At 36.4% G+C, this 25911-nt stretch overlaps 1 protein-coding gene across 1 annotated transcript in view; it reads right to left on the reverse strand.

Annotated features, from left to right (window-relative positions):
• RSRC1 (arginine and serine rich coiled-coil 1) overlaps nt 1-25911 on the reverse strand; it is a 500806-nt gene that overhangs the window by 107132 nt on the left and 367763 nt on the right. The window contains exon 5 of the mRNA XM_042781342.1: nt 9410-9478. Within this exon, the coding sequence (XP_042637276.1) occupies nt 9410-9478 (69 nt within the window). The remainder of the gene's footprint in view (nt 1-9409; nt 9479-25911) is intronic.

Genomic DNA, 25911 nt, shown 5'->3' on the forward strand with positions numbered 1-25911 from the left:
CGACGGCACATAACAACAACAACAACAATTGTTTAGCTTGTTCACCCATCTATCCGTCCCTATACCCATGTTTGCTTTCACTGACAACTCAGTACTGACAATACATAGTTTTTAAAAAAGAAAAGAAAAAGCTATGGCTGTTTCTACTAGAGCATAAAAGACTCCTTATAGTGCAGTGACTTCCCTCAGTTACTCCCAGGACTGCACACTGGTTGGCACTCAATATGTACCTGTCCGCTTCCTAATGTTTAATTTACATTGGAAATATCTGATTGAAAAGAAAGCCTATAGCTTTGAGTTGTTTTTTAAATTTGTGTTGTAAAGAACAGAAAACATTTAAATTGATAAGGAAATACATGATAGTTCACTCCTGGAAGCCTAATAACGGGTAAACAGATATGAGTATATCTGAATTCCATGTATATGTACAACTTGCTTAAAATAAGTAAAATGTGATCTAAACTGGCTTCCATTAGAAATACAGCTGAATGCATATGAAGCATATGCATTATTTGTGTGCTATTAAGAAAACAAGGAAGGATTGATTCCATGCTTTGTTATAAAGTTAAAAATTAATTAGATATTTGGAAGCTTAAACCTGAGAAAGCAAAAAGGATGCTATGTAATATGACACAAATGAAGCTTTACATATATAAAAGGTTAAACGTATTTAGCAATCAAGTGTTTGTAGACATGGAATCAAGGGAACTATAAAGGACAAATCACTGCTTAGGGAAATAAGACAGATGCTTAGGCTGAATGACTGAGTGTTCTTGCATGATTTTTGACTAAATAGTAACTTGATGAAGAAACACGCAATAAAGCAACACATCCAAGCTAAACAAGTTGATTTAAAAAAAGAAAAACAATAAGCCTCTAATATTGTTATTGTTATGTGCCGTCGAGTCGGACCCAACCCAACTCCTTGGGTTTCCGAGGCAGTATCACTACGGAAGTAGATTGCCCCATCTTCCTTCCAAGGAGTGGCTGATGGGTTTGAACCTCCAGCCTTCCGGTTAGCAGTCAAGCGCCTTAGGCACTATGCTACCAGAGCCTCTAATATTAGGGTTAACGTATTAAAAGTATATGTTGTTGTATGCCATCAATTTCGACGACTTCAACCCTGTATGACAGAGTAGAACTGCCTGATGGGGTTTCTAAAGCTATAATCTGTATGGGAGCAGATTTCCATGTCTTTTCTCCCACACAGCCAGTAGTGGGTTAACACCTTTCAGTTAGCAGCAGAATGCTTAATCATTGCACCGTCAGGGCTCCTTTAAAAGACTATTCAGGTATATTTAAAAAATATATTATAAAATATGACTATTAAATCTGATACACAGGAAACACAAATTTCCTAAAGGAGTATTTTAAATCTTGTAAAGGAACTACCTTTAACATTAAGACAAAGTGGGGAAGGGTTAGACTTTAAAATGTTTAAGAAGTGAGTAATATTGCATATTACAATGAGTATTCAATTTGGGATAATGGCTAGAAGTTCAATCCTCTTTTCGGTCTAACCTATTTATAGCATAAACATGACAACTGAAGGAAGTGGCCCCTAATGATACTCTTCCACTTGTTAACTCCACCATTTTCAACGTCACTCCAGCATTCTCAGAAAGGTCCACCAGAAAGAATAATGATACTTGAGAACCTCAAACCCTCACACTTTTCTCTGGGTCTTAAGTGAGGAACCCCAGTCTAAGTAAAGAAGGGATGATAACAGTTCTCTCTCAGATTGTGGTAAGACCTGATGCTATGTGTGCTTTATGTGAAGGGCCTCAAAACACTGGTATAATCAGAACGTCTGGGAAAGGAACCTAAGAAACTAGATGCTCAGGTCTGGTTGGGTGTGGAGGGAACACTTACATAAACCACCCAGCTCTCTATGGACAAAAGCAGATAGAGATTGTGGGAAATGGACAGAGACACAAAATATGCTTCTTGCTAACTGGAGTACTTCACCTGTTGGGTGCTGTTCGTGTTACCTAGTGCCACTCTGACAAGAATATACCACAAATGGGATACTTGAACAAACAGGAGTTTATTCTCTTACAGTTTGGAGGCTTTAAGTCCGAGTTCAAAGTGCCAGGTTCTAGGGGCTGGGTGAAAGCCTCTCACTCTTGGGCTTCAGTTCTGCCTCCTGCTCCCAGCCCACTGGAGCAAGAGGCTTTTCTTCACTCAGACAGCTGCTGGCTGCTGAGACTGACAAGCCCAAGGTTGACAAGTAAAAAGGCACAGTCCCGATGTTACCAAACCACACGGTAGGCCATTCAAGTCCATTGAAAATCCCAAGGTTGGCAAAGCATGGCAGGTTGCTGAACAATGACATGGCTACATGCAGGGTCCAAGCGTGCCACAAGCTAGAGACCATTCCCCAAGGCTTCTGCTTATATACAGGAAGCAGACCACATTCTCTAAGGCAGCTACTCAGCTGCTCACAGTAGATTCCACCATGGAGTTGATTACCAGTCTCATCATGGGGAATGCTATATCCAGCTGCCCAGCCACTCAACCAGCCCCAGCCAAGTTGACCCACAAACTTAACTGCCACAAGTGCCCTATAAACTCAAATGAAGCAATCTAATATGGGTACAGATATAGTTGAGAACAGGAAAACTTTAGAGTAAGCAAAATGCTTAAGAACTTGGAGAGGGGCAAGACAGAGGTAAAGGATAGGGGAAAAGAGAATTAAATTACATATTAACACTGTTTTAAAGGGTTTATAAAGGCTGTTTATAAGGGAGAATAGTGCACTTGGATCAGACTGAATGGGCTTGTATCCTGGTTTCATTATTTTTTTTATCAATTTTGACTCACCGTGCATATCAAAGTAGAACTGTGCCCCATAGGATTTTCAAAGGCTGATTTTTCAGGCCTTTCTTCCAAGGCGCCTCTGCATGTACTTGAACCTCCAACCTCTCAGTTAGCACCCAAGTGCATTAACCATTTGTACCATCCATGATACAAAACAGAGCAAATTATTAAGCACTCTGTAGAACAGTTAGAAAATCACCTCCTTTTCTTTTCAGCTACTAGTAGTACTCATTACTGCCACCTCCACCAAAGGATTATTTCAAAAAACAAAGAGTGAAATGAAGGCCAATCTTGTTTTTTTACTTCTTGTTACTCAATAGTGGTAAAAGATTTGATGAAGTTAAACATGAACAAATGAGATTGGTGACTGCTCCTTCACCTGAACTACCTCTAATTATGTCCATATTACCACTGTTCACCATTTCCAGGAATGATTTAGAGTGGGCTGCCAAATACTTTTTGAAACAAAATATTTGAAGTAAAAAACCCAACAGATGAGTAAAGCTATTTGGAATAAACAGAGGGGAAAAAGAATTCAAAAGCTATGATACTTACACCACAATTAAGAAGTTCATATTAAAGAGAATTCAAAATGCAAAGAAAGACTATTATGCTTATAAGTATATTTAAATCATAATTAACCCATGGCCATCGTGTTGATTTCAACTCATAGTGACCCTAACAGGGCAGAGTAGAACTGCCTCACAAGGTTTCCAAGGCTGTAATCTTTACAGAAGCAGGCTGTAACATCTTTCTCCCACAGGGTGGCTGGTAGGTTCAAATCGCTGGCGTTTTAGTTAGCACTGGAGTGCACATTAACAATTGCACCACAATTAGAACCCTCAAATGCATGTGACATTAAATATAAAAATAAAACACAGAAAATCTAAGTAATTATGCTAAAGCATTCAATAATAAAGAAATTGAATGAAGGAAAAAGTTGAAATGATTTTTATTTATATATTTTAAAAGTATAGTTATAACATGGTTAAACACATACATGGAAAAAGAGAAATCAGTCAAGCATTTATTAGGCCAAAGAAAACAGAATGGTTAAGATTTAATACTATGCCTTTTTCAAATTAATAAATAAATAATCTAGAACTTTTAAAAAGTGCTTATTTTTAAAGAAGGAAATTATAAGCCTAAACTTTAAATACTTAGTTGACTTTACTAACTAATGATAATCTTTATATAATTCAACTGAAGTGGAAAGAGCTAGAAAGCAGGTAGTTCAACAAAGAGTGTCCATCACCAATGCACTAGTGATATTCAGCAACTCGAAAATCTACTGAGCTATATACAGGGACCATGCAAAGCATTCTAAATGGGGTCCCACAATTTAAAAGGAAGAAGGCAAAGTAGTTACCCTGGACAAGTTTGATATGTAGCCTGACTTTTACCTTGGATACAACACTTGCAAACATAATTATGATACTGATTTAAGAACACTCAGAGCAAAAGGGTGCATAATGGTCAGAAAGAATTTGCAAGGCACAGATCTCACTATGCTAATACAACAGCTTTTTTTTTTTTTTTTGAGATAACAGAGCGTGGATAAAGGGAGCTGGGTAGACAACATTTATCTACATTTTAACAATGATTTCAATCCTGTGCTGCATATCAGCATGCTGAGAGATTAAGAGATGAATTGTATAAATGATGTGACAGAGTGAATTACTACTGCCTTACAGACTGGAAATAAGGGATTATATTCTTTCAGATGCAGAAGTACATAAACATACACAGACTGATGTAGCTCAGGTTTCAATTTTCAGCTAGACTAATTATATGAAATAAAATAAATGTAGCTTATACATTAATCATTTTTCAGGCAAAGGTTAACTCAATAGCATCCATGTATCTAGAAAACAGAAAAAAAAAGTTGGAAGCAAAACAATAAGAACAATGACAAAGAAAATAATTAGTAGTTTAGTTTCACCAACAAAAAACAAGCAAAGGAAACCTATTGAATAAAAAAGAAAATACACTGTTTTCCTCTTAGACCTAAATGTCATACAGTTATTTTATCAGTTGAATTTTCTTCAATATCTGTAGTAATATTTTTCTTATGTTCTTTGGATGCAAAAAAAAAAAAATTCAATGAGTTCATTTAGACTTGATAAATCCATGTTAGCATTCTCTGGTTTCATTTTCCATGGCTGTAAGTCATTAGAGCAATGGCCTAATATAGGTGCAGTCCTGTCTTAGAAAAGGGACATAACAAAACCCATTGCTATCAAATCAATTCCAACTCATAACGACCCTACTGGCAGGGTAAAACTGCCTCATAAGGTTTCTGAAGCTATAATCTTTAAGGAAGCAGACCGCCGCACCTTTCTTCCAGAGACTGGCTGGTGGATTCAAACTGCCAACCTTTCAGTCAGCAGCTGAATGCTTAACCACTGTGGGACCAGGACTTTGACAAGATAAAGATGGGCTCTATTTTCAACAGTGTCATTTGAATTCAACTGCAAGCCGAAGCTTAGCTAAATAAGCATGGATTTAGAAGAATAAGCGTGAACTGAGCATTCATTCATGCAATTATTCATTCACCCTTTCAGAAAACTGAGTATAATGTGCTATGAAGCATGGATATAACAGTGAACACTCTAAACTCTAAGGCCTCTACAATTCTGGAGTGTAACCTCTAGTTATGATAACAGACGTGTAAAGACACTAATAAATACAGCTATGATTGCAGGAATGTTGCTTTTCCAACAATTCTTAGATGTTGAAATGGAAAAGGTTACTGTATATCATAGGCTAAGTACAAGGTCAGTTTGTCTAAGTGAAAAATAAAAATAATGGAATATTTTCAATAGAATTACAGTATAACTTTCAAATATCTGTAGTTTCTTAAAAAAAAATCACGAAGTTCCCTTTTTAAAGATGCTTAGAACCAATTTAATGAAAAATAGAGAATACCAGAAATATTGTCAGCACGTAAGTGAGGTGTTCTTAAGTATTCAAAAACAGTTTCTTTAATTAGGTCAAATATTCATATTACACTTTTTCCCAATAATAAATCACCTAGCAATTTCAATATCCATGGTTATAATCAGTGCCATCCTTTCCAACTGATTACGACTTCAATTAAGATTTGAATTAATGGGATTAGGCTAATAACTACTGCACCATATTTCCACTATGTTGGCTGATAATAAGAACTACACTTGTGATTTACAGTACCACAGTGTTTTATAAGGGCCATTATGTTATTAATTAGTTACATTGATCTGAATACCACATAACATAGCAATATTAAAATATTGTAATTTGCTTAGACTGCTTTGCACCTAGTAACATGTGTTTGTACTAGGGGCATACCATAAAAACCAAACCAAACTCACTTCCATCGAGTCAATTCTGACTCATAGCAACTCCCTTTGGGTTTCCGAGGTGGTAAATCCTTACAGAAGCAGATTGCCCAGTCTTCCTTCTGCAGAGGGGCTGGGGGCCTTGAACTGCCAACCTTCTAGTTAGCAGTCAAATGCTTCAGGCATTATACCACCGGAGCACCTCAGGGACATACTAATATCAGATGGGTTGCTTCCACTTAACAATGTTAAGATGTAAACTTCAGAATCAAAAAAAGACAATTCTACTAAGGATTCCCGACAATGGAATTCACTTGTTGTCTTCATATACCATAAAAGCAGTTGATTCAGTACAAAAACATGAACTCAGGATCTCTGGAGATCACATAAGGCCAGGCTGATGACAGTCAATCTTAGTATGCCACTACATATTTACATTTTTTTGTAGGGTTCTGCCATCTAAATCTGTAGACGTTGTTTTTGGATTTTCTTTGGGGTCTTTGCTCTGAAGGGATGCTGCCTTTGAGCATGCTAAACCATCATACTCAAACATTTTAGGTTTTAGTGGGTCCCAGCTGTCAAATGGAAGCTGTAAGTGCAAAATGTTTTTCTTGTTGTCACAGTAAAAGATAGAGACTGAGGTAAAAACTTTAACTTTCAGAATTAGACAACAGCACTCAAAGCCAGTATTTTGGCACACGTTATCAGGGATTCGGCTTCTAGAAAGCTCATTGAGGAAATGGTTACTCTGCTAATTAGCCAGTAAAGTAACATGACTGCCAGTCCAAGCAGATCATTGCTTAACTCATTGAGTAAGATTTGCCTGGATCTTGCTTTAAGCACTATAATTTACATCAGTATACATGAAGCCTGTGTGAAGGAAAGAAGGCAACATTTTCACTAATATAAATCACAGGTTGTTGTTGTTGTTGTTGTTAAGTGCCGTCGAGTCGTTTCCGACTCATAGCGACCCCATGCACAGCAGAACGAAACACTGCCCGATCCCGCACCAGCCCCACAATCCCTGCTATACTCGAGCCCATCATCGCAGCCACTGTATCAATCCATCTCGTTGAAGGCCTCCCCCTCTTTCGTCGACCCTCCACCCTACCAAGCATGACATCCTTCTCCAGGGAATGGTCCCTTCTTACAACATGACCAAAATAGGTGAGACGAAGTCTGGCCATTCTTGCTTCCAAGGAGCATTCTGGCTGCACTTCCTCCAGGACAGATCTGTTAGTTCTTTTAGCAGTCCATGGTACTTTCAGCATTCTTCGCCAGCACCACAACTCAAAAGCATCAACTCTTCTTCGGTCTTCCCTATTCATTGTCCAGCTCTCACATGCATACAAGGTGATTGGAAATATCATGGCTTGTGTCAGGCGCACCTTAGTCCTCAAGGAGATATCCTTGCTCCTCAGCACTTGAAACAGTTCCTTCGCAGTTGACTTTCCCAATGCTAAACGACGTCTAATGTCCTGACTGCTGCTTCCGTTGGCATCGATTGTAGAACCAAGCAATGTGAATTCCTTGACAACCTCAATCTTCTCTCCATTGATTGTGATGCTGCTCATTGGTCCAGTTGTGAGGATTTTTGTTTTCTTTATGTTGAGATGTAATCCATACTGCAGACTGTATTCTTCAACCTTCATCAGTAGGTGCCTTAAGTCATCCTCACTTTCAGCAAGCAAAGTTGTATCGTCTGCATATCTCAGGTTGTTAATGATTCTTCCTCCAATCCTGATACCACGTTTTTCTTCATATAGTCCAGCTTCTCGGATTATTTGCTCAGCATATAGATTGAATAAGTGTGGAGAAAGAATACAACCCTGACGCACTCCCTTCTTGATTTTAAACCATGTAGTGTCCCCTTGTTCTGTTAGAACGACAGCCTCCTGGTCAAGGTATAGATTCCTCATGAGTACAATCAAGTGCTCAGGGATTCCCATTCTTCTCAATGTTATCCATAATTTGTCATGATCCACACAATCAAATGCCTTTGCATAGTCAATAAAACACAAGTAAACATCTTTCTGGTATTCTTTGCCTTGAGCCAAGATCCATCTGACAACAGCTATGATATCCCTTGTTCCACGTCCTCTTCTGAATCCGGCTTGAACCTCTGGAAGTTCTCTGTCAATATACTGCTGCAAACGTTTCTGAATTATCTTCAGTAATATCTTACTTGCATGTGATATTAGTGATATTGTTCTATAATTTCTACATTCTGTGGGATCACCTTTCTTTGGAATGGGCACAAATATGGATCTCTTCCAGTCAGTTGGCCAGGTAGCTGTCCTCCAAATCTCTTGGCATAACTGAGTGAGCGCCTCCAATGGGGCATCTGTTTGTTGAAATATCTCAATCGGTATGCCATCAATTCCCGGAGCCTTGTTCTTCGCCAGTTCTTTCATTGCAGCTTTGACTTCTTCCTTCATTACCATTGGTTCTAGATCATATGCCACTTCCTGAAATGGATGAAGATCCATCAGTTCTTTTTGGTACAGTGACTCTGTGTATTCCTGCCATCTTCTCTTGATGTTTCCTGCATCATTCAATATTTTGCCCATAGAATCTCTCACTATTGCAACTCGAGGCTTAAATTTTTTCTTCAGTTCTTTTTTCTTTTTTTTTTTTTCTTTTTTTTTCAACTGAAGAAGAAAAAATCACAGGTAGGAAACTAAAAGTGTGTTAAAGGAGATAAAAAAATGTTTTAGATCTGTTTACATGATAATTTTTTTTGGAGGGATGGCTTAAATGTTTTTAAGAAAAAAGAACAATATGTAATTCATAAGAATTAAGACACTAATTTCTTAATCTGAATTATGATTTATTTCTGACATTTCAGATTTTATTATTCTTTCATTTTAAAGAGTTTTATTGGTAAGAAGAGTCTTCTTCATAACTGCCAGAATACTGTTAAAAGTTAAATCTGTTTCTATGATTTAGCTGGGTAATTTGTTAACTATAAAGATAAAAGTCAGAAGGAAACAAACCAAGACCAGCTCTACTTTTTAATTTTATATCTCCTTCATTGCTCAGAGTGTATAGTAGGATGCTTATAAATTAATTTCATGCTAGCAAACATTAGTTAGTATCCAAGACATGAAATACAGTGTGATCCTGTTCAGGTTCATGCAGTAGCTTGAGGTACCCCTGAAGGCATCTGATTATAGTCTATGGTCTCTCCAGGGAATGGAGAGAATAGTGCCAAACAATGAGCCTAAGTACAAAGGCTGCTTTGGGAAAAAATGAAAACATGTCTTTACCTTCCTCCTTTCTTCGTCTTGCTTCTTCCTCATTTCTTTCTTTGGCTTTCAATGCTTCATCAGCTTTTGCTGAAACAAAAACAATGAAATTTCTTAATTTATTTTATGCCCATGTTCCAAGTGAAAACACTGGGAAAAGTGAACAAAACTCATTATCTGTATTTTGTGTAGTTGTTGTTATGTGCCGTTGAGTCGGACCCGACTCATAGCCACCCCTCCTTGGGTTTCTGAGGCAGTATATCACTAAGGAAGTAGATTGCCCAACCTTCCTTCTGAGGAGTGGCTGGTGGGTTTGAACCGCCAGCCTTGTGGTTAGCAGGCAAGTGCCTTAGGCACTACGCCACCAGAGCTCCTTGTGAAGTAGCTAGAAGGAAGAAATAAAGTAGTTGAAAATATGAAGTACAAATTCTGGAATCTTAATTCAGAATAAATATTTATTTATTTAGAATCTTTGAAGTTTAATTAATGATACTCTCTATACAAAAAAGAAAATGATTTTAATGTAAGTTTAAATGATGGCATGCCAGTTGGGAAAACAATTGAGGTCATTAAAAGTCATCTGATTTGCCAGTGTAATGTGTCCATTTTAAACTTTGGAGGAAAGTTCTTAAGCTACAATTCACATTTTAAATATAAGAAGCTTGCAATATCTATGGAACAGTATCAAATTAAGTAGCATATAGTTTTTTTTCATTGCACATCATGGTAGCAATTCTTCATTCATGTTATCACAGCATTTGGTAAAAAGAATCCTTTTCCCTCCAGAAGCCTCTTCCCTTATTACTTAATTATCTACTAGTTGCTCAACTGCAGGGGTTTTCAAACACTTTACTACAGATGTTAAAGAAGATTAAAAATATACAGCATGGTAACAAGGGAATATCAATATACTCTGTAAATTAATTAAATTTCTGTTCTAGCACATCATTTATTCCAAAGCATTAACGTCTCAAAGGAGCGATTCTCCTTTATTGCCGTCTCACTGCCTGATGAGTGAACTAAGTGAAAATAAGTCTCTAATAGCATTATAGTTGATGAAACATTAAGTTAAAAAAAATATTGCCTCATCAAAAGAAAAAGAATCAAACTGTGCCAGCATTAAACTTCAGATGAGTCTTTATTATAAAAGTAGCAGCAATGTAAACAGCAATGATTTTAAAAACATATTTACTCTTGAGTGTTTTGCAACATATATTTTTCCTACACAAAATCAACATATCATGTGGAAGTACAAAACCTGGTTCAAAAGGAATTTAAACAAAATACATGCCACATCCATAATTATTTTTCTTGCAAGTATGATTTTTCTTCCCCATCAATATTAACACTTTCTAAAATATAAAACTTATATAATGGTGTTATGAAGTGCTATATCCAATTACACAGACATCTGTTTCCATTTACAAGCTTTTATACATACTTAGACTGCATTTAAAGTCATGAAATATTAAAACTTTTATGCCACTCTGTATCATTGTAAGAATCTATTAAATTAGATAATAAAAACAAACCACCAGTAACTCTAAAGACTTTTACTTCATTTACACTTTATTCTCCCTGGTAGAAGGACAAGGATAATAGAAATTCCATTTAAATTCAATTTTGGTTATATGTATAATTGTAGATATACCCCTTGAGTCATGTAAAATGCTCAGCTTATGTTTCTTTCAAATTATCCCGCTCAGATTCACATTCTATTCCTTACAACCGTCTTCAATATGTATTAGCAGAGCTCATTAGACTGAAATTTAATAATGCAAACATCAGGTGGATTTCAAGAATCTCCATTAACAACGTAAGATGGATTGCTTATATATAGCTCTTGGGCCAACTGGGCACAATTTAAATTCAATAAACTATCCTGCCTAAATCTGATTTATCTATTTCACTATGTGGGTTTGTCCCTTCTTACTGATTTGTTGCTATACATGGACAATTCATTGGAATATTGTTTTATTTATTTGCTTTTTAAAACTGCAAATGGCTCTTGTACTGTGGTTAAATATTTCATGTAATTTAGCTTTATGCTGTCAATCAAGATTCCCAACTACGTAGGTATGCATGTGTGTTGGGGTGCATGTGTGTGTGTGTGTGTAATCTTTTGAATAATGCCAAAATAGCATATAGATTATAATTAATTTTAAAAGTGCACATTTTTAAATTTCACCAATAATCAATAATAATATGAATGACTTCATTTGAAAAGAATTCATTTATTCAAATTGGTTCCTTAGGATAAACTTATTAAGAGAATCCAGAAGAATTTTTTTTTCCTTTCTGATTGCTTTATGATGTGATGATCTACATGTGAATAAAGGAAAAATTCATGGTCATTCATATATGATTTAGGCTTTCCTGACAATTTTTATTATTCTGTAAAATATAGCAATCCCATTTTACATATGGGATACTGAATCTCATTAGAGATGCCTTGAAATTTGAGCCTAAAGAGCACGACTGGTAAGTAGTAAGCCCTACTCCATGATTCATCATGATTACCTTTGGAGTTTACAGCAAGTTCTACTCTAAAGCATATCATGTACTGAAAGTACTTACATCTTCCACCTAACCATGTATACAACTTCCAATATCTTGGCTCTTCCAAACTCCTGGCTAACAGTCCCTTCCAGGCTTTGTTTCTTTCTTACCCAAACTAGACTCCAAGATACACATTTCAATTCCATACTCATGTTGCTGCTAAGGGCTGTCAAGTTGATTCTGACTCCTAGTGACCTCATGTGACAGAGCAGAACTGCCCCACAGGGTCTTTTAGGCTGTCATCTTTACTGGATTGTCAGGACTTTCTCTCATGGAGCCAACAGACAGGTTCAAACTGCCAACTTTTCTGTTAGCAGCTGAGCACTTAGCTGGTACACCACCCAAGCACCTTTCCATTCTTACAAACACTTCATTTCCTGTATTATTTTATTTTACCAATCTGCTATCAACACATGTGACCTTTATTTATTTACTTATTTATTCCTATTTTTGGTGTAGCGGCACCCTGGAAAACAGTGTGCATATGCCACTGGCTCTACTAAAATCCAATGGTATAGTAATTAACATGGATTCTTCCATGTTGTTCCTCCTGAATCAGCACCCAGAACTGGTACCCATTCTCATGTCCTATGACTCACTATGCTTTCTCCACTACAAATGCCAATACCCTCACAACAGTTCCTCTGCTTCCCTTATATATTCTCTGCCTCATTCTCATTTATTTCCAAACTTTTTTGTTTGCCTTGTTTCAGAAAGTAAGCCCATCACTTGTGCTTATTCCTTTCCATACGCTTCAGGATTCTTTCTGATTCTTAAGGTTCAAACTCTCTCTTTTCTACCCTCAGACTATAAATACATGTACATCTTACAAATTCTCTCCCATATTTACTCTTCTTTCAAGCAAGCTACTGTCTACTCTTGTTCTCACAAGCTTTTGCACTCATACCTTTTGCAATAGTGCCTAAAAACTGTCATAGACTAATCTAATGGGTATCTCAGCTTAATCTTGTTAAACAGTTTCTCCATTTTTTAAAACAGTTAACCAACAACATCTTTCTTAAAACACAATCCTAATTCTGACAATTGTGTGTCAACCTTTTTGGCTTTTATCTCTTTTACCCACCTTTTACTTCTTGAATTTCTGTTCTTGGGGAATCTGTAAATGGTCTAAAATGAAACCCATATGTCTATCATAGCCATATTTCTCTCTGGTTCCATTTCTAGTCCCTCTCCTGATTTTTAAAACTACGTTTCCACTTATTTCCTGATTCCTCCACCTAGGTATTTCAAAGTCATAATCATGACTGAATTCACAATCTTTCACTCAAACCTGGTCTACTTCTTTTAGTAATTCTTATTTCCACCAGCTACCCACTCTCTCATGTTAGAAATATTTGTGATACTTTCATTAAACAATTACCCTCATGCAATACATTAGACTGACTAGGAGTTCCATCAGATTCTACTCTATAGATTATCTCTAGAATCCATCCACTCCTTTCCATTTTCACTGTCAATATATTCAGGGCCTCATCTCTTTTCACTCTGAGTGAGAAAGAAGTTCTTAATTCTACTTGTAATCCTATTCCTGCCAATGCAGCCTTCATATTACCACCAAAGTAAGGAATGTGGTTTTGTTTGTTTTTGTATCCAGCAGCAAGCACAGTAACTAAGACACAAATACTCAGTAATTGTTAAAAGAATGAATGTACCTTTCAAAGACACAATATGATCGTGCCACTCCTTGGTAAAAAGAACTCCTGAGACTTCCCTGTTGTATACATATACAAATACAAACTCTTTAACATGCCACCTAAGGTCTTTCACAGTGTGATCTTCAATGTAATTCTTCAGCCTCATCACTCACCACTTTCTCCTCACTCCAAAGAAATAAAATCTGGCCTGTGACATACTGCCTTTTCATTGTATTGCCATGCCTTTGTTCTTGCTGAGGTGCTCATTCTCACTTTCCTGCTGAGTAAATTCTACTAGAAATTTTAGTTCAAATGTCACCCTTGTCTGTGAAGCCTTCCCTGGTCAACACGCCCTTGTTCCCAAGTGGAGCAGATTGCTCCCTCCTTTCTTCTTAGGCACTTTAACATTTTCCTTATGGAATGTATCATACTTTATTTCCTTCATTTGAGGACATAACTGTGTCCTTGACAGCAGAACATATATTAGACTTGACAAAAAGAGAACTTAGATTTTCTTCTTTGTGAGTATTTAGCCAAACTACATTTTGTAGTCTCCTTTACAGCTGAGTGTGGCCATTTTCCTGCATTCAAGCTAATGGAATGTGAGCATAAAAGTAATGTGTATCTCTTCCATACATAAACATAGACACACACACACACACAAAGAGTTCTGTTGGGCTGATTCTGACTCACAGCAACCCCATGTGTGTCAGAGCAGAATTGTGCTCTGTTGTTTTATTATTATTACTATTGCAGTTTGAGTGAAAGTTTACATAGCATATTAGTTTTCCATTCAACAATTTATACACATTTTGTGTCATGACATTGGTTACAATCCCCTCAATGTAGCACTCTTCCCTCTTCCTCCCTGGGTTCTGTGTTTCCATTTGTCCATTCTTTCCTGCCTCTTCCTATCTTCTGAGCTTTGTTTTTGAGCAAATACCTTTCGGTCTTGTATGCTTGATGGTTCTGAGGAGAACAATCCTCCCTGGTGTTATTCACTTTATAAGCCTGTCTATTGTTTGGCTAGGAGCTCTGGTAGCATAGTGCCTAAGGCACTTGACTGCTAACCAGAAGGCTGGCAGTTCAAACCCATCAGCCACTCCTCAGAAGGAAGACTGGGCAATCTAGTTCTGTAGTGATACTGCCTTGGAAACCCAAGGAGGGGTCACTATGAGTTGAGTCTGACTCAATGGCAAACAATAACAACATTGTTTGGCTTAAGGAGCTCTAGTGGTGTAGTAGATAAGGCATGTGGCTGCCAACCAGACAGTCAGTGGTTCAAATGCACCAGCTACTCTGCAGGAGGAAGATGGGGCAATCCACTTCCATGAAGATTTACACCCTTGGAAACTCAATGGAGGTTGCTATGTATGAGTGGAATTGACCTGATGGCCGTCGGCTTGGCCTTTTGGTTTACTGCTTGGCTAAAAGTTGTTCCCTGGGGGTGGGTTCAGTTCTAGCCTTGAAGGGTGTCTAAGGGCCACAGTCTTGGGCATTTTAATAGTCTCTATCAGACCAGTATAGGTGGTCTTTTTATATTTTTGAACTTTGTTCTACATTTTTCCCCCTCCTTCTCTGTCCAGGACTTCTTATCGCAATCCTGATCAGAGCAATTGGCACTGGTAGTGGGGTACCATCTAGTTCTTCAGGTCTCATGGTTTTGGAGGCTAGGGTTTGCATAATCCATTAGTCCTTTGGATTGTTTACTTCCTCAAGTCTGATTTTCATTACTCTTTGTTGCTCTAGACAGTAGAGCCCAAAAGCGGCACCTTGGCCATTCTCAAGCTGTTAAGACCTTAGTCACTACTCACTGAAGTAGGATATAAATTGTTGTCTTTGTGGACTATGCTATGCCAATTGATCTACTTGTCCCTTGAGACTGTGGTACTAAGTCCCCAAGCCCAGTGAGTTCTTCCCTCAATGTTACAGCTAAGAAATTTTCAAAACGTTGCCTCCTGTAGGCTCTACAATATCCTTGTATCTATTTACAGCATATACAAATATACATGTAGAAATATCCTCTGCCAAACCTATATGTACTCGTGGATATACTCACATTCACCTTTCCACATCTGTTCGGCTTGCATGCCTATCCATGTATCTACTTGTAGATATTGTCATTGTATTATTGCAGGATTGTGTGTATAACAGTATCTGCTTTTGTTGTCTTTTACTCTTGTGCATCTCCCAGTGATTTCATTTGCCACTGGTCATGTTATGCTGCCTTCCGCTCATTGTATATTGTCTTTCCCTTCACCCTGTTATTATGTGTCTACTCTCTAGTTCGTCATTTAGCCTTCTTCACCCTCTGATCCCTGGTAACTATCGAAGAATGTTCCTGTATGTAAGCCTTTTCTTCAGTTTTTACAGTAGTCTCATACAGTATTTATCCTTTTGTAACTGACTTACTGCACTTAGCATAATGTTCTTCAGGTTCATCTATGTTATGAGGAATCTTGCAGATTCTTCATTATTCTTTAACACTGCAATATTATTCCACTGTGTGTATGTACCATAGTTTGTTTATCCAGCCATCTGATGATGGGCACGTAAATTGTTCCCTCTTTTTGCTAGTGTGAATATTGCTGTGATTAACATGTGTGTGCCTATATCTGTTCATGTCATGCCTCTTATTTCTCTAGAATATATACCTAGTAATGGAATTGCTAGGAGCTCTGGTAGCTTAGTGCCTAAGGCACTTGACTGCTAAACAGAAGGCTGGCAGTTCAAACCCACCAGCCACTCCTTGGAAGGAAGTTTGGGCAATCTACTTCCGTAGTGATACCACCTCGGAAACCCAAGGAGGGGTCACTATGAGTTGGGTCTGACTTGACGGCACATAACAACAACAACAACAAAAGGGCTAAGAACTTACTAGTGTGACCAACCAGCAACATATCTTGTCCCCTAACAAACTCAACAGAGACCAGTTATAACAGATTGAAATGGCTGGATTATAGGGAATATCAAATATAAAGAACAGCAACCAAGAATTGCCAGATTTTCATTCAAAGAAAACCAAACTCATGAAAGACACAAGACATAAAGAACAACACATATAACAAACCAATTAAGGAGCAGAAGTCAATAAGGCAAACAGATTTGTTTTTAGAATTACGTAGTGTAAGTAATATCCTTAAAGTGATTTGAGAAAATATTTACTACATTGTGGAATTTAAATTTTGTTGTGGAATTTAAATTTTGATCATTAAAATAGAACTCCACATGTGAATAAGTTAAAAGATGACATAATCAGTATCAAAGTTAACATTTTTTTGAATATTTACTATGTACATCTGTGTATGTGTGTCTATATTTCATTTAATTCTCAAAATCAACTCTGTTATATATTTACTATTACTATTATCATCCCCATTTTACAGATGAGGAAACTGAAGCACAGAAAAATTAAATAACTTTTTCAAGGGAATACAATTACAAGCACAGAACAAAGATTCCTAAGTTCCAACATCTATTTGTTCTTGATGACAAGAAAGAACAGAGAGGAAGATACAGTCACATATATAAAAGAAATTAACCAAATCAGAAATTAAGAAAGACACTAGTCTTTAAATCAAAGAGCTCACAGATTGCCAGGCAAGGAATATGCTTAAAAGACTCATACCTAAGAAAACTGTGGTAAAATTCTGAAATACTAAGAAAAAAGAAGAGCTTATAAAATATCTGGAGATAAGAAATAGGTTACCTACAAAGAAAGAGAAAATTAGATTGATATCCAATGAGATCTCATCAAATTGCTCAAAACTGATCAGATATTACAAAGGCTACATTCTCTGACCACACTGAAATAAAGGTGGAAATTAACTCTCAGAGATTAATTCCCCAATCCTCATTTCACTCCCTAGATTATCTACCAGGAATTAGTTTTTTAAATCCTCCTGTAAAACTCTGGGGTTAAAAATATCATTAAAAATAAATGATCAACCATTCAGAAACAATAAAAATTTTAAAGAGTAGAATGAAACAATTAAGAAAAATAAGAAATTAACCAAATCTAAAACACCCTAGAGGTTTTGATGGATAAAACCAAAAGCTATTTATTTATAAGCTTATTTATAGATAATCCTTTGCAGAGTCTGATCAAAGAAAAAGAAGATATGAGGCCCGAATAAACCTCACAAGAAATGAGTAAAATGACAGATACAGAAAAAATTAAAAAATTAAGTAATATATATACAAATATAGACAATCATGTCAAAACACTGGGAAATCTAGAGAAAATCAGTAATTTCTTAGAAAAAAAAGTTAATAAGAAGTGGCACATCTAAAAAAAAGTTAAAATAAAAAATCGATTCCAGAAATCATTTTAGGCTACCTAGTTTTATGTGAGATTTCTATCAAACTTTCAAAGGATGAAAATAGCCCAGATATATATTAAAAATGTACTCAGTATTACTAGTACTCAAGGAAATGCAAATTAAAATAATGTTACAGTTTCTTTTTGCCCAACAAACTGCCAAAAAATAAAGATTAATAACAATATGGAGTGTAAGCAATCATATAGTAAAACAAATGCTGTCATAGCATGGCAGCAGGATGTAAACTGGTGAAGTTGTTTTGGGATGCTGTTGGAATTCCTAACTGTCTTGGTTCTCTAGTGCTATACTAACAGAAAATACCACAGGTGGATGGCTTGAACAAACAGGGATTTATTCTCTTACAGTTCAAGAGGCTAGCAGTCTGAGTTCAAAAGTGCCAGCTCTAGGGGATAGGTGAAAGCCCCTCGACCTTGGGCTTCAGCTCTGCCTCTTGCTCCCAGCCCACTGAAGCTGGAGGTGTCTCATAGTTCAGGCAGCTGCTGACTGCTGACCAACCCAAGGTCGACAAGTAAAATGGCACTGTCCCAAGATTATCAAGTAATATGGCAGGCCACTAATTCAAGTCCATTAACAGTTCTAAGATTGGGAGACAACATGGAAGGCCACTGAGATGAAGACTTGGCTACATGCAGGGTTCAAGCATGCCAAAAAGCTCAAGACCTTTCTCAAAGCATGTTCTTATAAACTGGAAGCAGACCACATCCCTAAGGCAACTACTCAGCTCCTCCAATAGATTCTACCATGGAGTGGATTATCCGTTTCATCATGGCGAATAACTAAATCCAGCTGCCCAGCTACTCAAAACCAGGCCTAGCCACCTTGACACACAACTACTATGCTAACAAAATTGAAAATACATACATCCTTGACCTATGTAGCAGTTCTACTTCTAGGAACCTATGCAATGAAAATAACTGCACATATATACAAAGATGTATATACAAGGACATAATACTTTTTGTAATGAATGAACATAAAAAAAGGTAAACAACCTAAATATAGGAGAGGATAAATGACAGTATAAAATTATGAAATAGTATAAATCCATTAAAAAGCATGAGACAGATTAGCTCTCCTAGAGTGAAAAATAATCCGTGGTGCTAGTAAGTGTAATTCTGATTCCAAAATGCTATATTACTATGCTTCAATAATCACTATGTCTCTGAAAAGAACAACTGGAGTGAATGATTGTTCAAAGTAAGAAAGTGCCTGAATAAAGGCATTACTTGCTCTGGTAGCATAGTGCGTAAGGCATGTTTGTGAAAGAGAGAGTTAGCAAAGAGAGAAAGGTGGTTTTTACATTTAAGATTTCACTTCCTGTGAAGCTTCATGTGAATAGTTAAGGCAATTTTAATTTTAGCTTCCAAAAACCAAACCAAATAGACTACCATCAAGTTGATTATGACACATAGCAACCCCCATTGGGTTTCCAAGGCCGTAAATCTTTATGGAAGTAGATTGCTGCATCTTCCTCCCAGAGAGGAACTGGTGGGTTTGAACTGCCGACTTTCTGGTTAGCAGCCAAATGCCTTAACCGCTGAGCCACCAGAGCTCCTTAATTTTAACCTACAGGAAGAAAAATCTGGTGATTGTGCAGGCTCTGCTTAGTCCTGCCAGGGTCTCTCTCTAGGTTTTAATGGAAAGGAATAACAGTGAGTGTCTACTGGAAGAGGTACAAAGAAGTAAATACTGAATCAGTTTTCTAATCTATCAGTCCATCTGGTAGCAAGCACCACTACTTCTTTGCCCACTGATATGTTTCATGCCTCAGGAGGCAAAAAAAGGAGGGAGCGGGCCATTATTAGTGTGTAGAAAACAACTTCTAGTATTAGTATCTAAAAGAAATGTGGCAGCTTGTGTTCTATGAGAAGAAACATAATGGAAAAATGGTATAATTTCAGATCAAGGAGTGGCATACATGCTCCAAAGCAAATAATTATAAATTTAACAACTTGGTTTAAAAAGAATGACATTTTTGAAATCAAGTAAATGAAGTAACTAGGAACTTTAGAACTGCAAAAATTTGCTTTTTCTTTATATATTTAAAAATAGTAAACTCCCAGAGATTTTTAAAGGTATAGATGTGAACTTAAAAACAACAATGAGGAAAAAAAAAATAGAATAATATACTAAGTCTGTATTAGTTAAGAAAACTGTAAAGAATGACTTTCTGGGGGAAAAAATAAAATTAATGCAAGAAAGTAATTAAAAAAGGCAGTCTAATCTTTGAGCCTTTCCACATTTTTTTTCCTGAGTTTTATGAACAGTTTATGCACTTATCTAGACCCTAAATGTAGCAGATAACATAAAAACTCACTAGCTATCACTATGTCAAATTCATTTAAAATTTTACATATAAATATAGCTGTTATTTCTACACACTATGTAACTGTGGTCATAATCTCAGTTGCCCCTGGGTGCCTCTGTCTCTTTCTTTGGACACACAGCGTAGAAGTGAGGTCACTGACTACAAGTTCTTATTCCTTACCAACTTGTGCCATTAATAAATACTGCACTAGCAATACAAATATCTGAGTAAAAATGTGTAGTCATGTCTAACATTTGAAATGCTTATTCTGAATCTACCTAAAACACTGTAAGGATCAACAGTAACTATAATTAAAAAACAATTTTACAAACATGAAATTGCAATTATTGGTAAGCTACCACAAAAAAGAAAGCTATTGTTCATTATCAGCAAATGCTCTATAAATATTAATTTTTGTAGATCACTTTACAAGCAGGCTCTTTTTCATTAGTTCCTTTATCTATCTATTTAAAATCGACTTTTAAACAGATGACTAAAAATTCAGGACACTATAGAATACTGTATCTCTAATAATTGGGCTAAAAGGTGGTAGGATTAAGAGATGAAGAAGTTTACATACTACAAGGAGAAATAATAGGGGAAAACCCAACAATATGTAAGGCCTTTGGAAGCATAAAGGAAGAAGATATGATCAGAGATTTCTAGAAGGAGATATACTTGAGCTGTCTATTGCAGGATAACTGTTAGTCAGAAGTTTGGCCAATCATGTGGTTCATGAAGTCTCAATGAACCAGCTCAATTAGATTTTGTTTCCTTTTATGGTTCCAATCAAGTCCACAAGGACCTTGGAATAACTAGTAGTAGAAAGCCAGGAAGTATGCTGTCACAGAAAGAAAGGGACACTTGACCAGGACAGCTGTGTCCCCAAGGGGTGTGATCTGTTGCCAGGGAGATCGTATCAATTCAAAATAACCATGAGTCAAGAAATGAGCTTCAGCACAAATTACGTGAAGTACAATCAAATTCTCAGAAAACCATAAATGTCTGGAGCTACCAATTGTAAGGATGGCACATGACCAGGCAGTATTTCATTCTGTTGTACATAAAGGCACTATGACTTGGAACTGACTCAATGGCATCTAACAAGAGAGGGAACCTTAGAGATCCTCTGGCATCACATTACTCACAAAACATATCCCAGGGAGCGCTAATTCCTCATGCTTCTCCACCTAACTAAGGTTCCACAGAAGAATAAGCTTGGGCAACACAACACTGAATTGTCCCTCATAGAGACCACAAAGGTCATCAGCAAATTCTGCAGTAAAGAAACCTGTAACTCAGTTTAGTCTGTGTTCTTCAACTTTAACGTGGAACCATTCTTTTCCTGCAATATAAATAAACAAGGAACACACTTAGGGAAATTCTAATCTAGTCTGTGCTTTCAGTCATCTTACTTTAATTTTTTTCCTAACTCAGATTTCAGAACGACTAAAGATATTTCATCATTTGAAAATATTTTAAAAGTTCCCATTTAGATGTGTGGAGACAGAGGAATCATGACTTCAAAGTATAATTAATCTGGAGTCTAAAAAATGATTTTGTAGCATCTCATGCTTTGCTATATATTTCTCAAGAGATCAGTTTTATTTCTGGAAGCTGTTAAGATAATAATAGTAATGAATAGTGGTGATGTTGAAATATTGTGGACTCAGTGAAGATGACAAAAGAAAACTGAAATGGTATGCTATCTTTTCATTCCTTTCTTTCTTCCCTTTTTATGCCAACACTAGAGTACAAATATTTGGAACATATTGAATGACTTGGGTTTGTTTGCTTTTCATCAACTTCCCTTTTGTATACTTTATAATAGCCCACACAGTAAAAGCTTTTTCTTTCACTATTTTATCCTGCGTCGTATCTTCTGGATTTCTTCATAATTCTTATATTCTTAGTGGGTTTTAAAGATTACCCAAACTTGCAAGGATTTACTTTACATGCCCTTTCTTTTTACACCATTGGAGAAATTCAATAACATATACTAGAAAAGTTGTGATGTTCTATTTCACTGCTGAGTGACCCACTGAGTATGTCCAACAGATGTGCTGGTCTAACGTGGCTGTATGGAGTAAATCCTAATCTCTACTTGCATAGACATTTCTCTTCCAACATTTCTGTTGGAATCCATGAGCACTCCAATGGCAAGGAAGGAATCAAACAGATCCAGTTACAATTTAAGAAGAAAACATTGATTGCTTTTCCTCTCTAATGTGTAAAGTCTTATTGCCTTCTTCATGGTTAGATGTCTCTTCTTCAGTTCTGGTGCTGCCTAATGTTTACCCAACTTCCTATTCCATAATCTGAATAAAAGGCTCACCTATAGTAGGCATTTGACTGCTAACCAGAAGGCTGGTGGTTCAAACCCACCAGCCACTCCTCGGAAAGAAGACTGAGCAATCTACTTCCATAGTGATACCGCCTCGGAAACCCAAGGAGGGGTCGCTATGAGTCAGATCCGACTCGACAGCAGTGAGGTTTTTTTTTTTTTTTTCACTTCTGTAGTGATACTGCCTCAGAAACTCAAGGAGGGGTAGCTATGAGGCGGGACCAACTCGACAGCAATGAGTATAGTAAATAAGATGTCATTTATTAAAATCAAAGAACAAAAATTGAAAATAATCCAATAACAACATTGGGATACAGAACTGCTGTGATGTTTAGTCTATCAAAGAAAAGCTGTACTAGATTTTTTTTTTTCATTTTTACAGAATGCTGATATGGAAAATAAAAATAACTTCATCATTCTGTGTTCCTTTGACTTATTGCACATCCATCAACTGGATGTCAGTTTGAAGTCAGCTGGCCACCATTATCACCCCTATTCCAAGAAAGATGTTTCAGCATTTCAGAAAAACTCTGGGGTTTGGAGCTACAAAATTACTACCTCTGAAAGGAATCATATCCTAGACTCCACTAAGTGGTTTGTAATGCTGATTCTTTTTCGTAACTCCAAACACCTTATCAATACATATTTTTCAAAAGTTAACTAAAGGTAAGCAATCTCTTTAAAACTAGTAAGTTAAAAAATGGCAATGCTTAAATATATATGTCAGACATCAAGTATGAGATGAGGTAATTTTCTGCAACAAAAAAGCTATGCCATATTCCTTTTCCAAAATTTTTACTTATCTTGTATATTACTTTTACTTTATCTCTTAAATTCATTTCTTTTTTAAAAGTAGAATCAGACATTCTTATTTACTTATTTTGTTTTCATGGCTTCAATTCCTGAAAGGAAACAAATGCTTATTTAGGCCTACTATATATCAGTCACTGTGCAAAGTATTCTAAGATACAGCTATTTCATATAATCCTGTTCAAAAGGTTCAGAGAGACTGAATAATTTGCTCATGGTTACATAGTTAATAAATAGCAGAACCAAGAGTTGTAATAGTTCTATCTGCTCTTTTTTTTTTTTTTTAATTGTAATTTTGGTGAAAGTTTACAGAGCGCATTGGTTTTCTATTCGACAATTCGTTCACATTTTGTTTTGTGACATTCACTGTAATCCCCACAATTTAATGGCACTCTTCCCACTTCTTCCCAGTGTTACTCTTTTCATTATAATGACTTTTCAAAAAGTAGTGGAAATAACACACATAAAACAAATCTTATTAGTACTTCTAAATAAAGAATAGTAATTTATTCTTTATCTTGTTAAAGTCAGAAGTGTAATGAATGAAATGTCCTTTGTTTTAAGATACGAATGAAAGCACATAGTTTGAGGTGCAATTGCCATGCTATTAATAAATTAGTATTTTGAAGTTGACTTTCTTTCAGGAACAGTCTAAAACAAACATGCCATGCTTTTGGTACCTCAACTTCAGCGATTCATCATTTTAGTCTGAGACTAATAGCTGGATTTCACTGCTTTATTGCACACAACTCAATACTAAAAATGCTAACATCTCTGATAAAATGCCGAGCTCTACGGCTAAGTCCACAAATTTTCCCTAAAAGAGCTTTACGACATTTTCTGATTTAATCCTGTTAAAAGTATGTTTTAAATGAACTTTTTATATACTACATACTAAGAAGTTGCCCTATTAATTGGGCTGTACCTACTACGTTGCAGAATACCGCAAATACGATTTCAAGTGATAACGCACTTTTTGTTGGAGGACAAACTGTGGTACTATGCAGGTGTGAGCTCTGGTAGCACAGTGCCTAAGGCACTTGACTGCTAACCAGAAGGCTGGCGGTTCAAATCCACCAGCCACTCCTCGGAAGGAAGATGGGGCAATCTACTTCCATAGTGATACTGCCTCGGAAACCCAAGGAGGGGTCGCTATGAGTCGGGTCCGACTCGACGGCACATAACAACAACAACAACAACAACAACAACATGCAGGTGTGAACTGGTTTTGGAACAATCTCTGAGATTTCTACTCCCCTAGATCTGTGACTATCAGGCACATGAAGAAAATGCTGCATTTACTCTCAAGGGTGATCTACAAACTGAACCAATAGATGGTCTTTTACCACCCTACTGTGTGTGCTTGTCAATACAGAATTGATGAGAACTCTATTGAGCGACAAATTCTCACCATCACAGCATGGTAAAATGGCTCTTGATTCTGCTTTCTATACTGTGATGTTATTGGAAGTATTTCTCTTACTTTAATACTGACGCATAGAATTAAGAGAAAAACTTCAATAGAGTACTGTATTTCTATTTTTCTGAATATATTAATTTCTTCTTTTTGATAAAACTTTTATTATTTATAGAAATATGTAGATGTAAATTTTTTTTATCATCAGAATAAAGGATGCTAAAGACCCACATATTTACATATACAGCATGCTTTATTAATGAAGTACATTGACTAGCTAGTAAAATATTTGCCTATGCTAGAAAGAAATTCTTTTGAAATTGCCTATATATTCCTATTGCTTATATTTTCCAGTAACAGTGTTAATCATCAACAATATTTTACAATCTCTATTTGGTTGCTAGATATTTTCAAGTAGACAATAATTTTATTGTACTTTTATTTAGGGTAGTAGTTCTCAAGCTTTAGTATGTATAGGCATTACGTGGAAAACTTGTTAAAACACTAATTACTGGACAGAGGTCTGGGATGAGGCCCAATTATTTCTGCATTTTTTAAAACCAATTCCAGGTAACGCTGATGCTGCAGTCTAGGTTCCATACTTTGAGGAACATCAAATTAGAATAAGAGTATGGGATACACAAATTTATTAAGAATTACGAGAGAGTATCTGTTAAATGAAGCAACATCTTCTGTTCCAAAATCAAATGTTATATGGTTCTCATGATTCAAGTTACATGGAACGCTTTGCTCCAGCAAGGACCTACTACCGAGACCACAACATCTTGGTGTTTGGTTTTTCCTATCCTGTGACTGCTGTAGATCATGCTTTGCAGTTCAAGCACTTGGAAATCTAGCATGTTTTACTTGCTGAATATGGGGTTTTCTTTACTGTGGTATAGGAGAAGATGAACTTAGGTTACGAAAAGAAAGATTTAAGAAGTAGGTACAAATAGATACAGATATAGTATCCTCTGAAAAAGAGACTTAATTTTTTTTTTTTTTTTTTGAAAAAGAAAGACTGAGGCATCCTAGTCTCAACAAAACTAAAAACTCGAGTCAGATCTGACTCGTAGCAACCTCTCCT

Source organism: Orycteropus afer, unplaced genomic scaffold (assembly GCF_000298275.1).
Source record: "Orycteropus afer afer isolate SDZICR_OR568_19922 unplaced genomic scaffold, OryAfe1.0 scaffold00109, whole genome shotgun sequence".
Taxonomy (NCBI): domain Eukaryota; kingdom Metazoa; phylum Chordata; class Mammalia; order Tubulidentata; family Orycteropodidae; genus Orycteropus; species Orycteropus afer.